The sequence below is a fragment of the Narcine bancroftii genome, chromosome 5 (assembly GCF_036971445.1).
Source record: "Narcine bancroftii isolate sNarBan1 chromosome 5, sNarBan1.hap1, whole genome shotgun sequence".
In the NCBI taxonomy this organism is placed as follows: Eukaryota; Metazoa; Chordata; class Chondrichthyes; order Torpediniformes; family Narcinidae; genus Narcine; species Narcine bancroftii.
Genome location: NC_091473.1, coordinates 107,856,091 through 107,878,263, shown reverse-complemented (window position 1 = coordinate 107,878,263; position 22,173 = coordinate 107,856,091). Strand labels below are relative to the sequence as shown.

At 40.2% G+C, this 22,173-nt stretch overlaps 2 protein-coding genes across 9 annotated transcripts in view; one reads left to right on the top strand and one right to left on the bottom strand.

Annotated features, from left to right (window-relative positions):
* cc2d1b (coiled-coil and C2 domain containing 1B) overlaps positions 1–17,789 on the top strand; it is a 167,405-nt gene extending 149,616 nt beyond the window's left edge. For 4 of the 6 annotated variants that reach the window (XM_069938670.1, XM_069938667.1, XM_069938669.1 and 1 more), the window contains 3 exons: positions 7,656–7,746; positions 14,097–14,221; positions 17,402–17,789. In XM_069938670.1, coding sequence (XP_069794771.1) covers positions 7,656–7,746; positions 14,097–14,221; positions 17,402–17,675 — 490 coding nt within the window. In that variant the 3' untranslated portion in view covers positions 17,676–17,789. Of the gene's footprint in view, positions 1–7,655; positions 7,747–14,096; positions 14,222–14,312; positions 14,338–17,401 lie in introns of those variants that run through there. The other 2 variants (XM_069938671.1, XR_011357855.1) reach the window with 2 other exon arrangements.
* A 1,219-nt stretch (positions 17,790–19,008) lies between these two features.
* The window catches only part of zfyve9a (zinc finger, FYVE domain containing 9a), a 189,436-nt gene continuing 186,271 nt past the window's right edge, over positions 19,009–22,173 (bottom strand). For all 3 annotated transcript variants that reach the window (XM_069938663.1, XM_069938665.1, XM_069938664.1), the window contains one exon: positions 19,009–20,316. In XM_069938663.1, the coding sequence (XP_069794764.1) occupies positions 20,155–20,316 (162 nt within the window). In that variant the 3' untranslated portion in view covers positions 19,009–20,154. The remainder of the gene's footprint in view (positions 20,317–22,173) is intronic.

Below are 22,173 nucleotides of genomic sequence, written 5' to 3'. Positions count from 1 at the left end.
ACACCTACAATACATGTTAGAAGAAAGGGTTTTCACCTCCTACACAAACCACAAATCACTCACCTACTCACTCAGCAAGGTCTCAGAACCATGGTTGGTGAAACAACAGCGTCACCTCTCCTACATTTCAGAGTACACAACAGACATCTGCCACATCGCAGGCAAGTCCAAGGTGGTGGCCTTTGCATTATCCAGTCCCACAATCGCCACCACCTCAGGGGGGCTCAACATCGCTCAGCTGGCCGAAACACAAGATGTAGACATTCAGGCCTACCGCACTGCCTGAAGGTTAGCAGTTTCTGCCCCTCACCAGGGGTCCTATTTTTACTATGCGACGTATCTACAGGCTTTCCCAGACCCATCCTACCTGTGACCTGGCGACTGGATGTTCGACCAAATCCATGGCCTGTCCAACCCCTCCAAAAGGTCCACGGTCTGCCTGTTGTCCAACAAATTCCTGTGATCTAAAACCTTTTTGCAGTGCCAACGCGCCAAAGTGTACAGAAACACCAAGGCCCACTGAGCCAGCACAGCACCAATTTGAGAACATGCATGTGGACATTGTTGGCCCACTCCCCGTGTGCCATGCGTTAGCTGTTCATAATAATCGACAGTTTTGCCCATTGGGTAGAAGCCATACCCCTACCCACATGCGACACAGAAACTTGTGCCAGAGCCTTCTTGTCCACTTGGGTCACACGTTTCGGAGTCCCAACCCACATCAATTTGGACCGAGCGGCTCAGTTCACTTCCTTGCTCTGGGCTGACCTAACCAAGTTCTGCAGCAGCCAGTTGCACCACACCATGGCCTACCATCCTCAGGCAAATGGCCTGGTCAAGTGTTTCCACCGCCACCTGAAGGCAGACCTAAATGCTTGACTACAAGGCTTGAATTGGATGGACGAACTCCCAAGGGTGCTGTTAGGCATCCACACAGCACCGAAGGAAGACCTACCAACCTTGTCCACTGAGATGGTGTATGGCTTCCCTCTTACCATCCCCAGGGACATTCATCAACCCTGCTGGCCCTCAGCCTAGCAGTCTAGACGATTGAGGGTGCAAGCGGGTCAACCACCACCTTCCCAACATAGCTCTCCACCCTACCACATCCCCAAGGACCTACAGTCCACCGACTACATTTCCGTGCTGAGAGGACAGCAAGAAACACCCCTTCAGTGCCCCTACGTAATCCCATTCAAGGTGTTGTAGTGGGATGGTGTCATTTTTACACTGGACATTGACGGGCGACAAGACAAGTTCATGATCGACCGCCTCAAGGCAGCGCATCTGGACTGAGGCCAGCCTGTCCCAGATCCTCAGGTCAGACACAAAGGCCACTCGCCCAAAGACTGAATGGTAACCTACTCAGAGGGTGGCAGCGATTTTGGGAGGGGTGGGGGGGGTGTAGTGGGCCAAACAACTGCACAGTTAGATGGGCTGAATCGCTGCCCCATTTGTCCAACTCAAAATGGCATGGGTCCCCCTTTCCGAGGAGAACAATGTCATGTGTTGCCCATGGGACATCACTACTTCTGGGTGGCACACCACCAGTCAGGGAGTGACAACACGATGTGCTGACGTCACTTCCAGCAGCTGGCGCACCCGTCACTGGAAGTGGGTGCTTTGCAGCCCGAGGAATTTAAACGTGTGGACATCTCTTGATTTTATAGCACTGCCGTAGTAGATGCTACACTCCTTTATTTAAGAAAGTTGATGAAGATTTTTTAAAATGGATGGAATTATCAATAACATTATTGGGAAGAGTTAATTGTATAAAAATGAATATATTTCCAAGAGTGCAATATGTTTTTCAAACATTACCTATATCTCTTCCACAAAAATTTTTTTTAGGAGCTAAATAAATATGTAAGGAAATTTATTTGGAAGCGCAACAAGTTAAGAGTATAATTAGAAAAATTAACATGGAAATATAAATTGGGAGGTCTGCAACTTCCAAATTTTAAAAATTATTATAGAGCCACACAAATGAGATTTCTCTCTTTTTAGGAAGAAAGAGAGAAACCAGTATGGATCAAAATAGAGATGGATAAGATAAGAGAAAAGACATCAAAAGATTTTATATATAAATGGGAACCGATATTTATATCTGAGGATAGAGATACGCCACTGTTGAAGCTTTTGATTAATATATGGAACAAAGTAGACAATGAAATGGGAATAAGGAATTATGGGTTAATTAAAATGCTTTTGAGTCAAAAAAGACTTGTACCATTTACTATGAATAATATACTTTTTAATATTTGGTTCTCTAAAGGAATAAGAAATATAGAAGGTTGTTATGAAGGATGAAATTTAATGTCATTTGATCAATTAAAAATAAATATGGCATACAGAATAATACAATATTTTGTTGTTATCAACTAAAGCATATTTTTGAGATAAATTGGGTCCAACAATGTTATTGCCTGAGAGAAGTGAAATGGAAACTTTGATTTATAATAGATTTACTAAGAAATTTACATCTGCTAAGTACATATTATTGCAAAAAGGAACTTTGAAGCAGGATTACATCTAAACAGAGATGGGAAATGAATTTGAATATAAATATTGCGGAGAAAAATTGGCAGGAATTATGATAGTATGACAAATACAATAAATGTTAAATATAGATTTGCATCAATTTACCTTACTCCACAAAAATTAAATAGATTGAAAGCAGATCAATCAAATTAATGTTTTAGGTGTAGTCAAGAGACAGGTACTTTTTTGTATTCTACATGGTTATGTTCAAAATTGAACCATCTTGGATAGAATTAGGAAATTTTTTAGAACAAGTTATGTGTGTTAAACTTCCGCAATATCCAATGCTGTTTTTAATTGAGAAATATTTTTGGTGGTAAGTCCAAAATTGAAATAGAATTTTTTTTCCACAAGTTATTTATGAAAATTGCATTAGCAGTTGCAAGAAAATGTATAGCAGTGATATGGAAATCAGATTCCCATTTAGGAATGGAAAGATGGCATGTGGAAATATGTAGTTTTATACCTCTTGAGAAAATTACATATAATTTAAGGAATAAATATGATGTTCTTCTAAACGTTTGGTGCCTGTGGCGGCTTGCCAACGCAACAGGCGACCCGGCTCACAGAGTCGCGGGCAAGTCCTCGGCAGATCTGACTACGAGAGCTCCAGGTGCAGGGCAAGCCTTGTGGCTAATGTCATAAAGGTTCCAGGAGTCACCAGCATCATGGAGTTGCGAGGGATTTAAATGTGTGCAAGAGTTCTATAAAATCAGTTGGTTCTTTTGCTTACTGCATGCCTAGTGCAACTACATTGGTGACCCCCAATGATCCAAATGGCATTTGGACCCAACAATGACCAACCCAAGCATGCAGAATGCAGTTTCACTGAAACTGCTGACTTTCTGGACCTCACAGCGCGTTTGGTTTTAACAGGCCAAAGCCCAATTTCAGCACAGGCAAATTGTCTCAAACACCATAAAGTACTACTATGTGGTTGATTCACTCGACCAGGAAACAGCAGGCCCTATCATCGACTTCCTACACCAGCCACCGGTTGTGAACAGGTATGAAACAATCAAGGCGCTCCTGATCCATACTTTGGTCTCTCCCACCATCAGCAAGCAGCGCGGTTGTTCCACATGGACGGCCTAGGCAACCACGCACCATCAGCCTAAATGAATGAGATGCTGGCACTAGCAGATGGCCATAACCCATGTTTACTGTTCGAACAAGTCTTTCTCAAGCAGATGCCAGAAGATATCTTCTGACGACGATTTCAGTGACCCACGCAAAGAAGCAGCCCATGCAGATATTCTATGGCATACCAAGCAGCATGGCAGGGCCTCCATTGACCAAGTTGCTGCATCACGCCCTAAGGCCCGGGTCTTCCCCATGCCACCAAAGAAGCTGGTGACGCCCACAGTAGGGAGCTACTCCAGTTTGGACCATCGGTGTTTTTACCACCAAAAGTGGGGTTCAGGAGCCTACCATTGCTGCATACCTGTTCTTTTCTGGGAAATGCCGGGGCCAGCTGTCACCAATGGCTTCAGTGGCTGGCCAGTGTGTTAGCCTCCTTTACTTAAAGGACTGACACTCCAGGTGAAAGTTCATCATAGACATAGGGGTGGAGGTTAGCGTCATGTACCCCTTGAGCCCGACACCAGCGCCAGGAAGACAGGACCAATCTTCACTGCTGCCAACATCAGCAGTATTCTCACGTATGGTATGCGAGTCATCCCACTACAGTTTAGACCCAGCTGTTTCACCAGGTCGTTTACGCTGGCAGCAGTATTGCACTCTTTATTGGGTGCAGATTTGCTCTGGATGCACTGCCTCCTAATTGGACCTCAAGGGCCAACGCCTAGTGAATGCCAAGACCTTCCAGACCTTCTCATTTGGCGAAGCCAAGTTACCTGCCCCACACCTGGACTCTGTGACTTTTTCAGGCAACAAATTTGCCAGAGTACTAGAGGAGTTCCTGACCGTTATTACGCCGCAGTTCTCCACAGAAGACCCTAAGCATGGTGTACAGCACCACATTCCCACTCAAGGGCGACCTCTACACGCCCGGACACGCAGGTCCCACCTGACAAACTCCACCTCGCCAAGGAGGAGTTCAGGAAAATGGAGGAGATGGGCATTCTCTGGCACTCAGACAGCCCATGGGCCTCTCCGCTGCACATGATGCTCAAGTTGCTGGAGGATGGAGGGCATGCGGCGACTACAGAAGGCTCAATGACGCCACCACAGACGACTGCTACCCAGGACTTTATGGCCAATTTGCATGGGGCATGCATCTTCTCCAAGGTTGACCTGATATCTCCAGATTCCTGTTCACTCAGTGATCACCCCAAGATGGCCCTCATCCCCTCGTCTGGCCCATTAAAGTTCCTGTGGATGCCTTTCAGGTTCAAGAATGCAGCACAGAGGTTTCAGTGGCTCATGGACTCGGTGGGGTGTAGCTTGGATTTTGTCTTCATCTACTTAGATGATATCCTGATCACCAGCCACTCGTATGAAGTGCATTTGATGCACCTGTACCAACTCTGTCGTTGCTTGAGTGAATATGGCCTGGCCATTAACCCCCCCCCCCCACCGAAGTGCCAGTTCAGACTATCAACCATTGATTTCCTTGGGTACCGCATTACCAGCATGGAGCGTTTCCTAGCCATGGAAAGTCGAGGCCATTTGCCAGTTTTCCAGGCACAGTACAGTCAAAGGCCTACATGAGTTTGTGAGCATGATCAACTTTTACCACAGATTCCTACCGCCAGTGACCCGAATCATGCGATCCCTGTTTGAAGGCCAAGAAAATCACCTGGGACACAGAGACAGCAGCGGATTTTGAGCAGGCAAAGGACACCCTTGCAAACACCACCCTCTTGGTACACCCATGGGTGGATGTGCCCTCAGCCCTCACGGTTGACACATCCAACTTAGCAGTTGGTAGCATGCTGGAACAACAAATTGAGGGTCAGTGGAAACCCTTCACATTCTTCAGCCGGCTCCTGCGACATCTGGAGCTGAAATGCAGTGCCTTTGACAGGGAGCTGTTAACCCTCTACCTTGCCATTCGGCCCTTTCGGTATTTCTTGGAGGGGCGGGAGTTCACGGTCTTCACAGACCTTAAATCCCGTCAGATCTCTGGTTGGTATGGCAGCACCACCTGTCTTACATCTTGGAGTATACCACCACCGTCAAACACTCTCTGGGAAAAACAACGTTGTGGCCGACGCACTATCTTGAACTTCCATCCTGTCGGCGCATTCACTGTTCCCAGGGTTGGACTAACAGCATTCACTGAGGCACAGCAGCTGGATGAAGAAATACAGCTTACCACTGGTAAGCTCAGGTCTGCAATTTGAGAACATCGCCATTGGCCCAATAGGCAGCAAACTACTCTGAGACATGTTCACCACTCAACTCTGGCCCATCGTTCCAGCTGCTTGGAAGCGTCGAATTTTCGATGCACTACGTGTTTTTTTGGCCCACCTGACCATTTGGGCAAACTACAACTGATGGGGGATAGATTTGCTTGGCACGGCCAATCAAGCAGGTTGGGCACTGAGCCAGGATATGCATACACTGCCAGACATCCAAAGTTGAATGCCCCCCTTCAACCCTTCTAGCCGATGCACAGGAGGTTTGAGCACGTCCATGTGGACATTGTCAGTCCGCTGCCGGACTCCCGCGGGGGGTGGGCAAGGTACCTGTTCACCGTGGTCAACAGGATTACCAGGTGGCCAGAAGCTGTACCACTCGCCAACACGTCCACGAAGTGCTGCACCAGAGCCCTCATTGCAAGCTGGGTTGCACCTTTCGGCCTACCTGCCAACATCACCTCAGTCAGGGGGTCACAGTTCATGTCCAGCCTATGGTTGGCGCTGGCACAGCTACTTGGGACTCAGCTACACCATACCACGACCTTATATTGAGAAGTTTAAAAAAATGCTATACTAATTATCAACCCCCTCCCTTCTGTGACTACTGGCTAAACATAAGCAGTCCACTACCTGATGATAAAAAGGAAGGTAATATATCTTTATTTTTAATTTTGAAACTGTTTTGATATCTTTGTTATTAGCGAACCCATAAGCAGGTATTGGCTGACATTAATACTGCTTTTCAGCAGTTTCAGTTATACAGCATAGAAATACTCCCTTGACCCAGCTCATCCATTCCAACCCAGGTACCTATCGGAGCTAGTTCCATTTGCCTGCATTTAACCACTTGTGCCTTTCTTATCCATGTACATATCATGAGAAAGGCTTGTTTTAGCTTACCACCCCCACTTACCCAATCCCACGATAGAGTTTAAGCATGCTGAAGGCCTTGCCACTATGTAGGGTCTTGCTGTTGAGGATTTGGTTACCTTTGGATATAAGATCATTACAAGGAATGTGATTGAATTTCAACTTGGCTTGGACAGTTTACCACTGACTACAAAATGATGTCTTTTTAAAAAAAAAAGATTTCTCTCTAATTCTCTTGGAATGAAATTAGCGTGCTAAAGCTGTATCTTTTATTTTCCAAGATACACACAAACCTGATCAGTGACTACACTGAAGAATCTTTCCAGGGTGGTTTGAAGTTGGGCTTTAGGGATCACCAGCTGTAGACTTGCTTGCATAACAATGTCCTGCTTGTGTAATGAAGATGGACTTAATCTTCCGGAATAGCTTCGTTCAGATCAGGTGTTCATTACAGGGAGACTGCAGCTGCAAGCTAGTAGCCTCTGTTATATCTACTGCAATTTCATGATTATCTCATCCTTGAAAGTGCTTTTTCATGTGCATTCTTTCTTCTGGTCTACTGTTTCTGTTTCGGAAAGTTATAATCATAGACAAGCAGCATAGAAACAGGCCCTTCAGACCAACTCAGCCACACCAACCAAGCTGGCATTCTGGGAAAGTTCCATTTATCTATATCCTTCTCACCCCTTCCAATCAATATATCTGTCCAAATGTCTTTTTGATGTTGAAATTGGACTCATTTACATAACTTCTGGCAGCTTGTCTGAATGGAAAACATTGCCCTCCAGATTCCTCTGAAATATCTCCCCTTTCAACTTAAAATTATGCCTTTTAGTTCCATATTTTAGTGCATTAATTTGGGGCAGGATTTGCAGGGTTGATTCTGTGACAAAAGATTCATTGTTTTGATTTTTTTAGGGGGTTTTTCAGAAGTGACAAACCAGTTGGAACTGCACAGCTAAAATTGGACATGCTGGAAACGGAATGTGAGGTCAGAGAAATTGTAGAGGTAAGGTTCTTAATTCATTTACCAAAGTAACTTGGTATATGCATCTATGTAAAGAGCTGTTCAATAGGAAATTCCTAGGGATTTCACCAAGCAGTGTTTTTAAAAAAAATTTAAAATGTAACAATACAACATGGTAGATGACCCTTCTGGCCATGAAACCCATGCCGTGCAATTACACTCAATTAACCCACCAACCCTGTATGTTTTGATGGGAAGGAGGAAACTGGAGGACCCAGGAAATACTCATGCAGGTCACCGGGAAAACATACAAACGCTTTACAGAAATCAGTGAGTTCGAAATCTGGTCACTGGTGTAAAATGGTTGTTAACTGTTACAGCTGTGTATTTCTAAGTCAATGTAATATATTCCTTTGGCAGAGAAGTTTCAGGCAGTGGTGTTCCCAAACCTGGACCTTCTAAGAGGTCGGGTTCTTGTGGGGATAAAAAACTTTTGAAGAATTTTGGCAATTGATAGCAGTATATTTTGTATATTGAACCATTCCTGCCATAGTGCATTGGTGAGAATGAACAAGATTTCCAAAGGATAATTCTTCTTTATCCTGGATGGCATTGAGCCTTTTGGGCATTCATTCAGGCAGTTCCATAACTCTTGTCCAAGTGTATCAAGTTTTGATAGGTCTTGGACAACTTGGAGCCATTCACTGTGTAGAAATTTCTTCTTTCCAGAGAATAGTAACATTTTTAATTCTCTACCCCCAAGGATGGTGGAGGTTAGATCACTAGATATATTTAAGTTTATTGTCATCTGATTGCACAAGTACAACCCAACAAAACAGCTTTCTTCCATCCTCAGTGCAAAACATGCAGACATACATCCTTTTTTTAATAGTTTATTTAAAATTTTCTCCATACATGTAGTAGTCAAAGATTAATGTATTATCCTCCCCAAAACCCCAACTCCTTCAAAATAATTAATGTAAAAGATACAATATAGTAATGTAAAATAAAATAAGGAAGTAACTTTTGGAATTCCACAGAGGGGTGCAGTTCTTTAATACAAGTCAGAGGAGATTCTCACAGGTCCAGAGGCACAGGAAGCACATTACAAATTGCAGACACACAACTTGACATAACAAATATACAGTGTTACGAGCTCAAAGGACCCCAAAACCCACAGCAACAGACATTCACCAAGACAAGTGGTTTTTAAAACAAAAGTTATTTTTAATCAACTTTAAACATGAAAATAGAATCATACTTTAACTTAACTCTATAATTAACTAACCCAAATTAACCCCCTTCTAATTCTAAGTGCATGTGTGTGTAAATTTAAGAAAAGTTCTTTGGTTCACAGTTCAATCTCACTTGTCCTTCTTCCAAGTTCTCTGGATGTAGGCAATTCTTATACTGTGCATAGAATTCAACATGTATAAAGTTCACCAGGCTTTGGTGCTCGAAAGGTAAAAGTTTACCGCTCAGGAAGGTTCTTGTAGGGTTTGCACCGAGAGATTTGTTGTTCCAGGATTTCCACAACTGAGGTACCACCATTAGTCACCTCAATGTCTCGCTGATGAAACTTGCCCCATCAGGATTTTCCACATGATAACTTCTTTCTTTAAGCTACCACAGAGTTCCATTCCTCTTATTCCAAGAGAAACATCAGACAGATAGCACTTCCAGCCCTCCACTGTTTTTGGAACTTTTCATCAGTTTCAACCAGCTCTTCGTGGCTTCCACTGTTCAGCTGCTTTTCAGTGTCACCCACACACAAGCTGAGAGGGCTTCTCCTCTCTCCCTCTCTCTCTAACTGAAACTTCCAGCAAGCCCATGTGATTTCCTCACTTGCAAAACCCCCACCTTTCTCAGCAATCAACAGTTCTCCTTGGTCAAGATGTTCTTAGGTAAACAAAACCCAGGAGTGACCATTCTGTGCACGCTGTCAAAACCCTTGAAGAGTGCTTCTAACAGCCAGAGTGTCTCCAGTCCATTCATTTTATGACGTCAGTTCAATTAATGCCTACTTGTGAAATGTGCTTAGCATTCTCCATTCTTTCTGCAATTATTGAATATGAATTCTTCAGTCTTTCAGATAAGATCTGTTTTAAAATGTGTGTATGTATGTAACCTACTCTAAATCTTATAAATTCTCCCCAAATATAAATCCATTACAACCGACAAACAATCATATACAGGACAAGTACTCATACAGACACACACAAACAAGTAAATAAATATTGGCATGTCACTGCCCGTGGGAAGAAGCTGTTCTTCAGCCTGGTGGTGCTGGCTCTGATCCTCCTGCATCTCTCCCAACAGGAGCAGGTGAAAGATGCTGTGTGGGGAATTGAAAGGATCCTTAATGTTCCGATAGATCACGTCAATGGGTGGGGGAAGAGAGGCTCCAGTGATTGATTGTCTCTTCCACTCTTATGGTCCTGTGAATTGACCTCGGATTCATTTCTCTGCAGCAACTGTACCATACTGTGATGCAGCCACCCAGGGCACTCTTAATAAAGCTCCTGTAGAAGGTTAACAGGATGGAGGCTGGTCCGCTTCAGACTTCTAAGGAAGTGCAGTCACAGTTGCGCCCTTCTGACAACTGAGATGTTGTGTGTCCACGATAGGTTGCTAGTTAAGTGGACTCCAAGGAACTTTATGCTCTCTAGTCTCTCCACTACAGAATGATTGATGTGTAATGGAGGGTAGTTGTTCCTGGTCCTCTTTATGTCCATGATTATCTCCTTTGTCTTGTCCACACTGAGACTCAGGTTGTTATTCTCGTATCACATCACGAGATTTCCCACCTCTTCTTTGTAGTGTGACTCAGCATTGTAAAAGTGAAGATTGCTAATTATATGAAATATCAGGGACTTGAGAGATTTGTGGAACTGGCACAGTAGTAAAGTTGAGCCCAGAATAAATCAGCCTCAGTTAGCCCTATTGAATGGCAGGGCAAGCTTAAGGGGACAGTGCCCTATGCTGCTATTTTATTGTTTTCTTGAATGCCCAGCAATTGATTTTACTTATGTAGATATTTCCTGTATAAATATATATATATATATATATGTGTGTGTGTGTGTGTGTGTGTATATATGTATGTATATATATATATATAGTATAGATATATATTGCCTGATAATAAAGGTAGAATACTCAGCAAGAATTACACTGTCAATATAAAGTGTAGGTGATTGTTAATATGTTCATTGTTTGGTGTTTGAATAGTGTAAATCAACCATTCTCAACCTTTTTTGGCTATGGCCTCCTTGGGATTGCTCAAAGTTTATGGGCCCCCTTCTCTGTGAAGCAGACAAGTTTATTTGGTTTCTTCCATACTTCTCTCCTACCAACTTCATAAAAATAATTTTAAAAATATTTTTTGATTTCAGTCCATGTTGCCTGTTGAGAATGGCTGGTGTAAATGATACTTGTCACTTCTCAACTATTAGATTTTTAAAAAAGCAGAAATTGCTGTTTCATTTTGAGGAGTTGCAAATAGGGTTGAATGTGTGTTTCTTGTATTGGAAAGAAGGTTATCAATAAAGTAAATGAATATGATGGCACCTCAAACAATAACAATAGAAATTTCATATAAATGTCTGATATTATCATTCTTCACATCTCCTAACAAGCATAACCATCTCCCTTGTGCTACAATTATTCCAGCCAATGGAAAGTTTTTTCATACATATTTTCATACATATTTTGCTTTTACAATTCAGTTCTTTATCCCATCTTTGGATCAAGGTCTGGGCTACATAATCCTGGCAAAACCCAGACTATACATTGAAATGTTAATAACAAACTCCATTTGAAAGTACTATTGACAATACAGGCTTGACTGTAGGGAAAATGTCTGTATCTGTAATATTATACACAGTTACATACAAAATTTATGATTTAAAAACTCATTACCATTATCACAAAGCTGTGTCACCTGCATAGTCACCAAAAAATGAAATGGATACCCCCCCCCACCCCCCACAAATTCTGAGAGGAAATTTACTTCCATATCTTGAATTTTTGGGTAGTGGTTTGTGAATTCTGTAAGGACACATTTCTATGACCCACTGTGGCAGAATAGCTTGGTGAGAGATGGCCACTTCTAAGCACACATCATGAAAATAAGAACCAGAATATTACTTATTAGGACCATGACCTTTGCAGAATCTAGAGGTACAGGCTGAATATTTGACTGAAACAGAAGTTATAATTTTGGTCTACATAAAAAAAAGTTGCAAATCGTCAGCCTTTACCTTATCTATGCCATTTGTTGAAGATGTTTTTTTTTCCTTGGAGCTGTCTTTTTTATGCCTTATTTTAGTTTTCCTGATTGGATGTGGCACACTGTTTTTCCTGTTTAGAATTTGTATAATCCTACATTGTAAGTCACTGTCTAAAACTAATGTTTAGCTTGGAGATTTTCATGATATATTGAAACCTCTTGATAACTGAACCATGGCCTTGAAAGATCATATGTTAGTTTCTGTTTTGTGTCAGCTAAACTCACCAGATTTGCTGCTAGTGATTTCTAGTACCTTGTGAAATTTTAAAAAAACTCATTTACCTCTTCTTATCTTCCCGTAAAGCTTGCTGAATAAAACTGGATTCAGCAATGAGCCTTCCACAAAGCAATAAGCTAACATCAGTCAAGTCTAGAGGACTAATGTCCATGATGTGTTAAATCTTGGTGCAAGTTGAAATTGAAAATTCTATTTCTATTACAAATGCTAGAATATAAATCTGGGCCATTGGCTCTTAAGCCAAGGTATTCTTCTGAAGACTAAGAGTTAATCATTGTGAAGCAACTTGATTTGAAGATAAATTCTAAAATAGAATGAATACCATGATAACTTTACATTGTGTGTTTTATAAAACTATTCGTCCCATTAAGGAGTTAACATTTTGTGTAAAGTTTTGTTCAATTACATTACGAAGGCCTGAAAAATAAGACAAACTTTTTTGTGTGACAGATTATAGATATGTTTTTGGGAGATAAATTGGGGCAGGTTTTTTTTTAGTCTAGGTCACATACAAACACTTTAAAACATATCTGATCTAAAATACTGGAGCTCTGCTCATGCTGGACATGTCGGCTCCAGAGCCTTTGCAAAAGCTTTGGAGAGGGCCCAAGAGACTTCACTAATGGATTGTTTACAAAAAGGCAACAGATGAAAGAACTTGTCAGAGCCACAGACTGTCGGGAGTGGAACTTGCTGTTCAAAGAGGGTCATGTGCTTTTGCAAGCAGAGAGAGTAAAACAGGCTTTTTCTCTGAGAGAGAGAGAGAGAGACAGAGATGAGTTCTGCAGTTTTACAGTCAGCAGCAGCAGCTGGGACTGGAACAGGACAAGCTGGCAAGCTTGTGGAAAACCCCATTTGGAAGACGGGTTGTGAGTGCTTAGTTCAGCCTGGTCAAAGCCCTTGTGGTCCATTCACTTGAAATAAGAGAAACAAATAGGAACTCTGTGGTGACCTGAAAGAGGTTATCATCTGAAGAACCCTGATGGGGCAAGTTTCTTTGGCAAGACACTGACATGGCTGATTAGAAGGGATCAGTTTGTGTCGGAACAACAAATCTCTCTCTGAAAACCAACACGAACCTTCCTGATCAGTAACCATTTATCTTTCAAGCACCAAAGCCTGGTGAACTTCATAAATGTTAAATTCTGTGCACAGTATAAGAATTGCCTACAATCAGTGAACTTGGAGGAATGAGAAGTGAGATTGGATTGTGAATCAAAGAACTTTTCTGAACTTACAAACACATTACATACATGTGCACTTCGAATTAGAAGGGGGTTAAGTTAGGTTAGTTAAGTCAGGTAAGTTAAAGTATGATTCTGTTTTCATGTTTAAAGATATTTAAAAACAACTTTTGTTTAAGTAACCATTTGTCTTGGTGAACATCTATTGCTGCTGGGTTTTGGGGTCCTCTGGGCTCCTAACATTTGTCAGTCTGAAATGTCAGAAAAGTATCATGTTTTGTTCATTGTTTCATTCTTTTTCACAGAAGTCTATCCAAAGTCCTTGTGTTTCTTAATTATTCTTTTTTATGACTTTGTCGAATTGTACTCATATTAAAGTGTACTTAATATGGTTCTGAGGATGAGCCCAGGACCAATCTCCTATCACTATTTCTGCAGTTAAAGAATTGATTATTTGCTTTGTGTGGTTTGACTAAATTGGAGGTGGAGGAGCTTTGTACTTTTGAGTTTCATTTGTTTTCCCAGTAAAAAAAAACTTCAATGTCAATAAACCTCGCCATTTTTTGGGGTCAAATTTGATAAAATTTGATAATATGTGTGTCATATTAAAGAGTTAATGGAAAAAAAGTTTCTAATCTGTAGTATTTTACTCTGATGCTCACAGTTGTTGTCCTGTCATTAGATTTTTGATGGCAGAAAATCAACTGGTGGACGACTGGAACTTAAAGTTAGGATCAGAGAACCTCTCAGTCGACAAGATATGCAAACTATAACTGAAAAGTGGCTGATTCTTGATCTAACCACCAGGTGAGATCATGCAGATATTTCCTCAATGTGAATATTTGAAGTGATGAAGAGTACAATCCCCAGTGCCATTAACTACTTTTTGTTTCTCTAGATGCAAGACCGCTGAATTTAATCAGGTATGGTGTTTGTAACTGCTTGTCCTTGTTTTGCTGGCTCAGTATAGAACACATCAGGCTGAAAGTTCAAACTTAAACAGCACTCATGTTGTGCTGTTATAATTGCATGAATTGCTGGCACATTAGAGTTAAGAAGTATATATACTGAAGAATGTATACTGGATTCTTTTGCAAAAGAATGGTAGATTGTAATTGCCAGCCAGGATATAGTTAGAATAGTATGTAGTTTGAGTCTTATTTTAGGACTGGAAATTATTGCATGGCACACAAGGATGATAAAATGTGGGCAGAATTGCATTTTGCATCAATATGTTGAGGTACCCACTAGAGAGGGGACAATGTTAGATCTACTGTTGGGGAATGAAATAGGGCAGGTAATGTAGGTGTGGGTTGGGGAATACTTCGTATCTGGTGATCATAGTACCATTTCTTTCGGTTTAATTATGGAAAGGGATAGGTCTGGTCCGAAGATTAAGGTCTTTGAGTGGGGGAAAGCCAGATTTGAAGAGATGAAAAGGGATTTGCAGAGAGTGCCTCAGATGATCTTTTTTTCTGAAAAGGACATCGAGGAGAATTGGAGGGCATTTAAAGGTAAGATTTTGAGAGTGCAGAATCTTTATGTTCCTGTCAGGACAAAAGGCAAGGTCAAATGTTCAAGGGAGCCATGGTTTTCTAGAGAGATTAAGAAGTTGGTTCGGGATAAGGGGGAGGCCTACATTAAATAAGAAAAGCAAAGGATTGATGAAATGTTTGAACAATACATAGATTTTAGAAAGAAGAGGGAACTTAGAAAGGCAAAAAGGTACAAGGAGGCTATAGCAAATAGAGTGAAAATGATTAGCAAAAGGAAAGTTAAGGATAGAATAGGTCCACTGGAAAATCAGAGTGGAGGGATGTGTAAGAAACCATATGAGATAGGGGAGATATTGAATACATTCTTCTCGTTGGTGTTCACGAGGGGAAGAGTTATTGAATTGTGTAGGATAAGTGAGGCAAAAGGGTCAGTCATGGAAAAGATGGGGATTAGTAAAGAGGGGATTTTACTACTTCTAGCTATATAAAGGTAGATAAGTCTCCTGGTCCTGATGGGATTTTTCCCAGGACCTTAAGGGAGGTCAGGGAGTAAATAGCAGAGGCTCTGACAGTGATTTTTCAACGGTCACTGGAGATGGGTGTGGTACCACGGGATTGGCGGGTTGCAAATGTGATTCCATTGTTTAAAAAGGGCGCAAGGTGTAGGCCAAGCAATTATAGGCCAGTAAGTTTGACATCAGTGGTGGGGAAACTAATGGAAGGAATTCTTAGGGATAATATGTATAAATATCTGGAAAGGCACGGATACCCTACATGGGTTTGTGAGGGGAAAGTAGTGTTTGACGGATCGTTGAATTTTTTGAAGAGGTGACCGGAAAGGTTGATGAAGGTAGAGCAGTTGATGTGATCTATTTGGATTTTAGTAAGGCTTTCGATAAGGTTCTGCATGAAAGGTTAGTGAGGAAGGTTCAGTCTCTAGGGATTAATATAGATAGCCAGATGGGTTCAGCGGTGGCTGAAAGATAGGCACCAGAGAGTCATGGTGGACAACAGGATGTTGGCCGGTGACGCGTCCTTTGTTGTTCGTCATTTATATTAATGATTTGGATGATGGGGTGGTAAATTGGGTGAGTAACTGCGGACGATACAAAAATAAGGGGAGTTATGGATAGTGAGGAGGGTTTTCATGGACTACAGAAGGATTTGGACTGTTTGGAAAGGTGGTTTAATGTAGATAAGTGTGAGGTGCTTCATTTTGGGAAGAATAACCAAAATAGAACGTATGCAGTGAAGGGGAGGGCATTGAGGAATGCTGAGAAACAGAGGAATCTTGGAATAACTGTTCAGTGTTCCTTGAAGGTGGATTCCCATGTAGATAGGGTGGTGAAGGCAGCTTTTGGTATGCTGGCCTTTATAAATCATAGCATAGAATATATAGGAGCTGGGACGTGATGTTGAGACTGTTTAAGATTTTGGTGAGGCCAAGTTTGGAGTATTGTGTGCAGTTCTGGTCTCCAAATTATAGGAAGGATATAAATAAGGTAGAGAGGATGCAAAGGTTTACAAAAATGTTGCCTGGATTGCAGTATCTTGAATACGGAGAAAGTTTGAGTAGACTGGGACTTTATTCATTTGGAACATAGAAGTTGAGAGGGGATTTGATAGAGTAGATGTGAATAGGTCATAAGTTAAGGGTTGGGGGGGAAAAACTTTAGGAATAATACAAGAAGATGCTTCTTCACTCAGAGAGTGGTGGCTGAGTGGAATGATCTACCGGTAATAGTAGTTGTGGCAGGCTCAATTTTGTCATTTAAGAGGAGGTTAGATGAGTGCATGGATTGGGGGGGGGGTGGAGTGGAGGGTAGTGGTGGAACTGGTGGAGTTTAACATAAATTGGTGTGGACTAGAAGGGCCGATATGGCCTGTTTCCATACTGTAAATTGTTATATGGTTAAATAGAAAGTATTTGGGATTAAAAAAATAACAGAAGAATGCAGCAGGTCATGCAGCATTTTTTGGAGATAAATAGTGGATGTTGACATTTGGGTTAAGATCCAGACTAAGGTTATATAATTTTAGGAGAATCCAGCAGCAGAAAGACATTTATTAATTTCCAAGCAAGCTCGGGCCATTGTGTTCAATTTCCACATGAATAATCATGTGCATAATAAACATGCCATTTATTTTGCTTTGCATGCTTGTTTGTTTTAGATAGGATATTACTAAAATATATGTTACTGTCCTCATGCATTTTAAATTTAGACATACAGCTCAACACAGTAACAGGCCCTTCTGGCCCAATTCCCAGTTAACCTACAAAGCCTGTACGTTTTGTTGAGGGTGGGAGGAAATCCACACAAACATAGGGAGAATGTACAAACTCCATACAGATAGCTCCAGATTCAAACCTGGGTCACTGGTGCTGTAATAACATTGCACTAACTGATAATTTTCATATAATGTTGATTAAAAAAAATTATAGATTAATTTAACAGATCAGTAATAGTGTTTTTTTTCCTCCCTTTCCAAGGTCAAATCATAACACACCGCATCGCTCAACTGTTGCAGAAGGAGTAGAATTGACAAAGTGTGAATGCTGCTTGTGGGATGCAGATTTATACATTCAAAGCCAAAGATGTGAAATAGACTATAATGTGTTTAATTACTTCAAATTTGCAAATACTGTATATTTAGCAGATCAAGGCAACATAGAAAAAAGTTATAAAGATAAATTTGTTAAATTGTTTTATCGGTCTCCTTGTATTTTAGTACATGGAATGCTAAAGCACCTTAAAGATCATTAAGCAAGAATGATAATTCTGTTGTACTTATTAGGGTCGGTGTTGTAAACCAAATGCTGCCTGGATGTGAAAATAATCGGATAATTAATATTAAAATTGACTTATTGGGAAAACAAATATCGTAGACTGCATTCTGAAATTTTCTTCATGAACAAGGTTGTTCTGATTATGTTATCAGGACAGAAATAGTTAATACCTTGATTTTTTTTAGATTAAGTAGTAACTATAAATATATCGTAATGCCAATAATCTTTCATCCAAATATTATCTTCAGGTGGATTGCAAAGACATTTTAATTAAAATGTAAAGGACAAATCATTCCAGTTGTTCAACATTCTTTTGACAATCCCTCAGAATCAGAATGCTTTTAATTCAGTTCTACAGATGGTAAAATGGCTGATGAGGCGCAGGTTGTGATCGAAGTAGAAAGTGCACTCTTAACATAAACTTAATCAACTGAATGAAGCTCCATATGCAAATACTATCACATTGGCTTTGGTATTGCTGAGTAAAGTAGAATCAAGTACCAGCTCTTTCAAATTTTCATGCAGAGGATGTGTGTCCAAACTTCATGGTTGTTGCCTCATCACAAATGAGCTTCAACTGTGGATTTCAATCAAGTCATTTCAAATAATACAGGTCACAGTTCATGTGAATCTTGTATCACACTTGTGCAATTTCGTGTCTACACCGACAGCCTGGCTCCAGATCAAGATGTGGTTAAATCAGATGTCAGCGAACATCATTCAAGCTGTAAAACTGATATGATCACTGTAAATAGACTATTTAGCTTGCATCAAGAAAGAAATAGTATAGGTTTCACATGTCAACTTTTCAAAGAGAGAAAGTGGGCAGTTTAAATTGTAGTGAAGAGAAAGGACAAAGGAAATTATTGCAAGAAGCAATTTTAGGTTTTGTAAAGTTAGACCCCACCAAGCCATTGTGGAGTAGCTAAAGTAACTTAGATTTTTTTAAAAAAAACTAATATTCTGCTTTGAAATTATACTTATCAAAAGCAGGGAAGAAGCAAGTTAATCTTACTTTTTGAGAATTATCAACATAAAAGCAGAAAGAGGCCATATTTACATTAGAATGGACATAGGTCTAATGCAAGTTTTATTTCCAGCACTTAAATTTCCAATATTTGTGGCACTGCACTTCTGGAATATGGTATGCAGAAAGGGTTACTTCATCTAAGATCATTGGTTTTGATGAAACTCAAACTCACTAGTGTATAACAATGTTTTTTAAAAAAAAGCTTTTCCCTTCAATCTAGAACCTGCTGCATTCTTAACAAAAATAAAGCTTCAGAATACTGTTAACAAAAAGACACAGGTTTATGCAAGAATAGTTTATTGCTGTAGTGTATTTAATGTCATAAATACTTAATTGGTACTCATAGAGGTTTTATTAGGAAATCATTTATTTGTAACCTGTTTCTAAAGTGCACATTTGACAATTGCCAATAGAAAAACTAAAAGGAACTGAAAGAGCATTTCACCTGTGTGGACAATGATTCTGTACGCCTTTCTGCATTTCCACTCTGATGTACAATAGAGGGAAACAGGACAAACTAAGCTATAACATTTTCTATTTCTTAATAAGCCAATACTACAGTCTTTTTTTCTTAAATAAAGGAAACATTTATTTACTTTATATTAACTATTCTTGAATTGCAAATGTTTCTAAATGCAAGAAAATATACAGTGTAGTAGGGTTTTAAACAACCATATTTTACATTTACTTACAGAAATTCATTTGCTCAAGATTCTGCTTAATTCTGGCACCAAGGATACTTGGAGACTGCTCATAATAGCCCAATTGAAGCAGATTACTTTCCATGAAGGCTTTAAACACTAATCCCTGTAAATATGAACAGTTTTACCTGAGGTGCCCATGCACCAGCAAATACGAAATGCAGTATGGCTGAGGAAGTTATTAAAAGGTCTTTTGTTTTAGAATAATTTGTTTATACACTACCTTAATTTCATGGCTAGAGATTACCACACTGTTCTGTTATGTGGTTTACAAGGCAAAGGTTAAGTACTTCAAAACGTCAGACATTATATACAAACTAAGTAGGTTAACTGCTGATTGTGTCAGGGAAGTAATGATTCTGAAGTAAAAGTATTTCTATACTGTTCTTGTACGATGTGTCATTATAACCATGTGTACTTGTTTCACTTCAAATTGCAAATCGAAAAATATGGTGTCAACCCAGATGATGTAAACTAGAAAAAAATCAAAATTAATTCATGCTTCAGAATAGCTTCGATCCACCAAAAGAACAAGTCCATGTTTTATAGGAAGTTGAAAGGCAGGTAACCTGACCTGCAATACATTAACCGTAATGGCCCATGGTGCATAGTAGATTCAGTAATAATGGAGCACCAATTCAGTTTTATCATACCAACAGTTTAAAGTGCAAATTTTTTAGTCAGAATAATGCGCACCAGTGAGATGGAAAACCTTTCTCAAGTTTCTAGGAGAAGCTCTCCAGGATGTAAAAGATGAGCTCCATCACAACTGGCCCTTCACTTAGCTGGCATGCTCCACCGTGGATTACTGGAACCAAAGCACTGTCGAGGTCATTCATGTACTGTGAAGGAAGGGGCTGTCCATTGCTACCAGTTTGATATTCGACCTGATTAAATAAAGATTTATGGAAATAGGTTAACATCAGAAAAGTAGTTATAAAAATTAATTTCCTTAAACATTGAATCAAATGAGACATTTTGAGAAAAAAAACTATGCTAGCTGATGGCCAGGCATAAACTGAAAACTATATTCATTTAATATACAGTTAGCCTATTGCATTATGGTTTATCGTTAAAAATGTGGACATCTCAAATAGCTGGATAGACTGGTAATGTTATTGAATCCATTCTGCCTCAATTTGAATCAGGAATGCTCATCTACTTCACAAGAATTAAAAATACACTGAAATCTTGGCTTCCTTAAGAAAAGCACATTTCAACATCCATACTATTTCACGTTGGTTGAAATCCTTTCATTTTCTTCCAGCCTTCATCATGTTCCTATTTCAAACACCACAATCAGTGAGGAATGGCAAGTCCTCATCCATTAACATCCTATACACCAGGGCATCACAGGACTGTGAACTCAGACCCATACTATATTCCCTGTATGCCCACAATTATGTGGCTAATACTAACAGCTCCAACTCTATTGTCAAAAATTATACCACCATCAGAGTCAGGATTTAACAACAATATTGAATTAGGAAGAGAGATAGAGGTGCCAGGATAACTTCAAGTTCCTAGTGTGACAAAGTATTTAGAGGTGGTTTGGGAGGAATTAAACATGAAAACAGAATCACACTTTAACTTATCTCTATTAACTTAATTCTAAGTGCACGTGTATGTAATGTGTGTGTAAATTTAAGAAAAGTTCTTTGGTTCACAGTTCAATCTCACTTCTCATTCTTCCAAGTTCACTGGTTGCAGGCAATTATTACTGTGCACAGAATTTAACAGTCATAATGTTCACCAGGCTTTGGTGCTCAAAACATAAATGATTACGACTTAGGAAGGTTTGGAGAGAGATATGTGTGGTTCCAGGATTTCCACAAGTGAGGTACCACCATTAGTCACCTCAATGTCTTGCTGAAGAAACTTGCCCCACAGGGTTCTCCAGATGATCAGGCTACCACAGATTTCTTTCTGTTCCACTTATTCCAAGAGAAACATCAGACAGATAGCACTTCCAGCCATCCGCCACTCTGGAGCATCTGTTTCAGTTCCAACAAGTTTCTCCTGGCTTGTTACAGCTCCCACACACAATCTAAGATTCCCTTCCGTCTCTCTCTCTGAGATTCAAAACTGCCAGCAGCATGTCCTTCTCTCTCTCACTTGCAAAACCCCTGACCTTCTCCAGTCTTCTGGTCCATCTTGTTTTAGGTAATCAATGACCTCTGAGTGTGTACTTTGCAGAGAGGTCAAAAGCCTTGCAATATGGTCCAAAACAGACAACCTGGCTCTGGTTGTTCTTCCAAGACAATAGTCCATTTCATGATATCATTTCAATTAGCACCTACTTGTGAAATGTGCAGAGCATTCCTCACAGTTCCTTTTCAAAGTACTGTGGATATGAATTATCCAGTATTCCAAATAAGATCTAAAGTTTTAAAGTGTGTGTATGTAACTTTCTCTAATTTTACCAATTTATCTCCTAAAAACATTCCCAAATATTCCATTACACAATAAATAAATGAAATTGATAAAGTGCAGGTTTATAATTCTGCATCAACTTTTTTGCAAATTATACAGTATAACAAGATTGGTTTACAAATCATTATTCTTCCTTGAGTTTAGAAGCTTTAGTGGTGTGCCTCAGGGATCAGTGTTGGGTCCCTTGTTGTTTGTCATTTACATTAATGATTTGGATGATGGAGTGGAAAATTGGGTTAGTAAATAGGCAGACGATACAAAAATAGGAGGAGTTGTGGATAGTGAAGATGGTTTTAGGAGGATTTGGACAG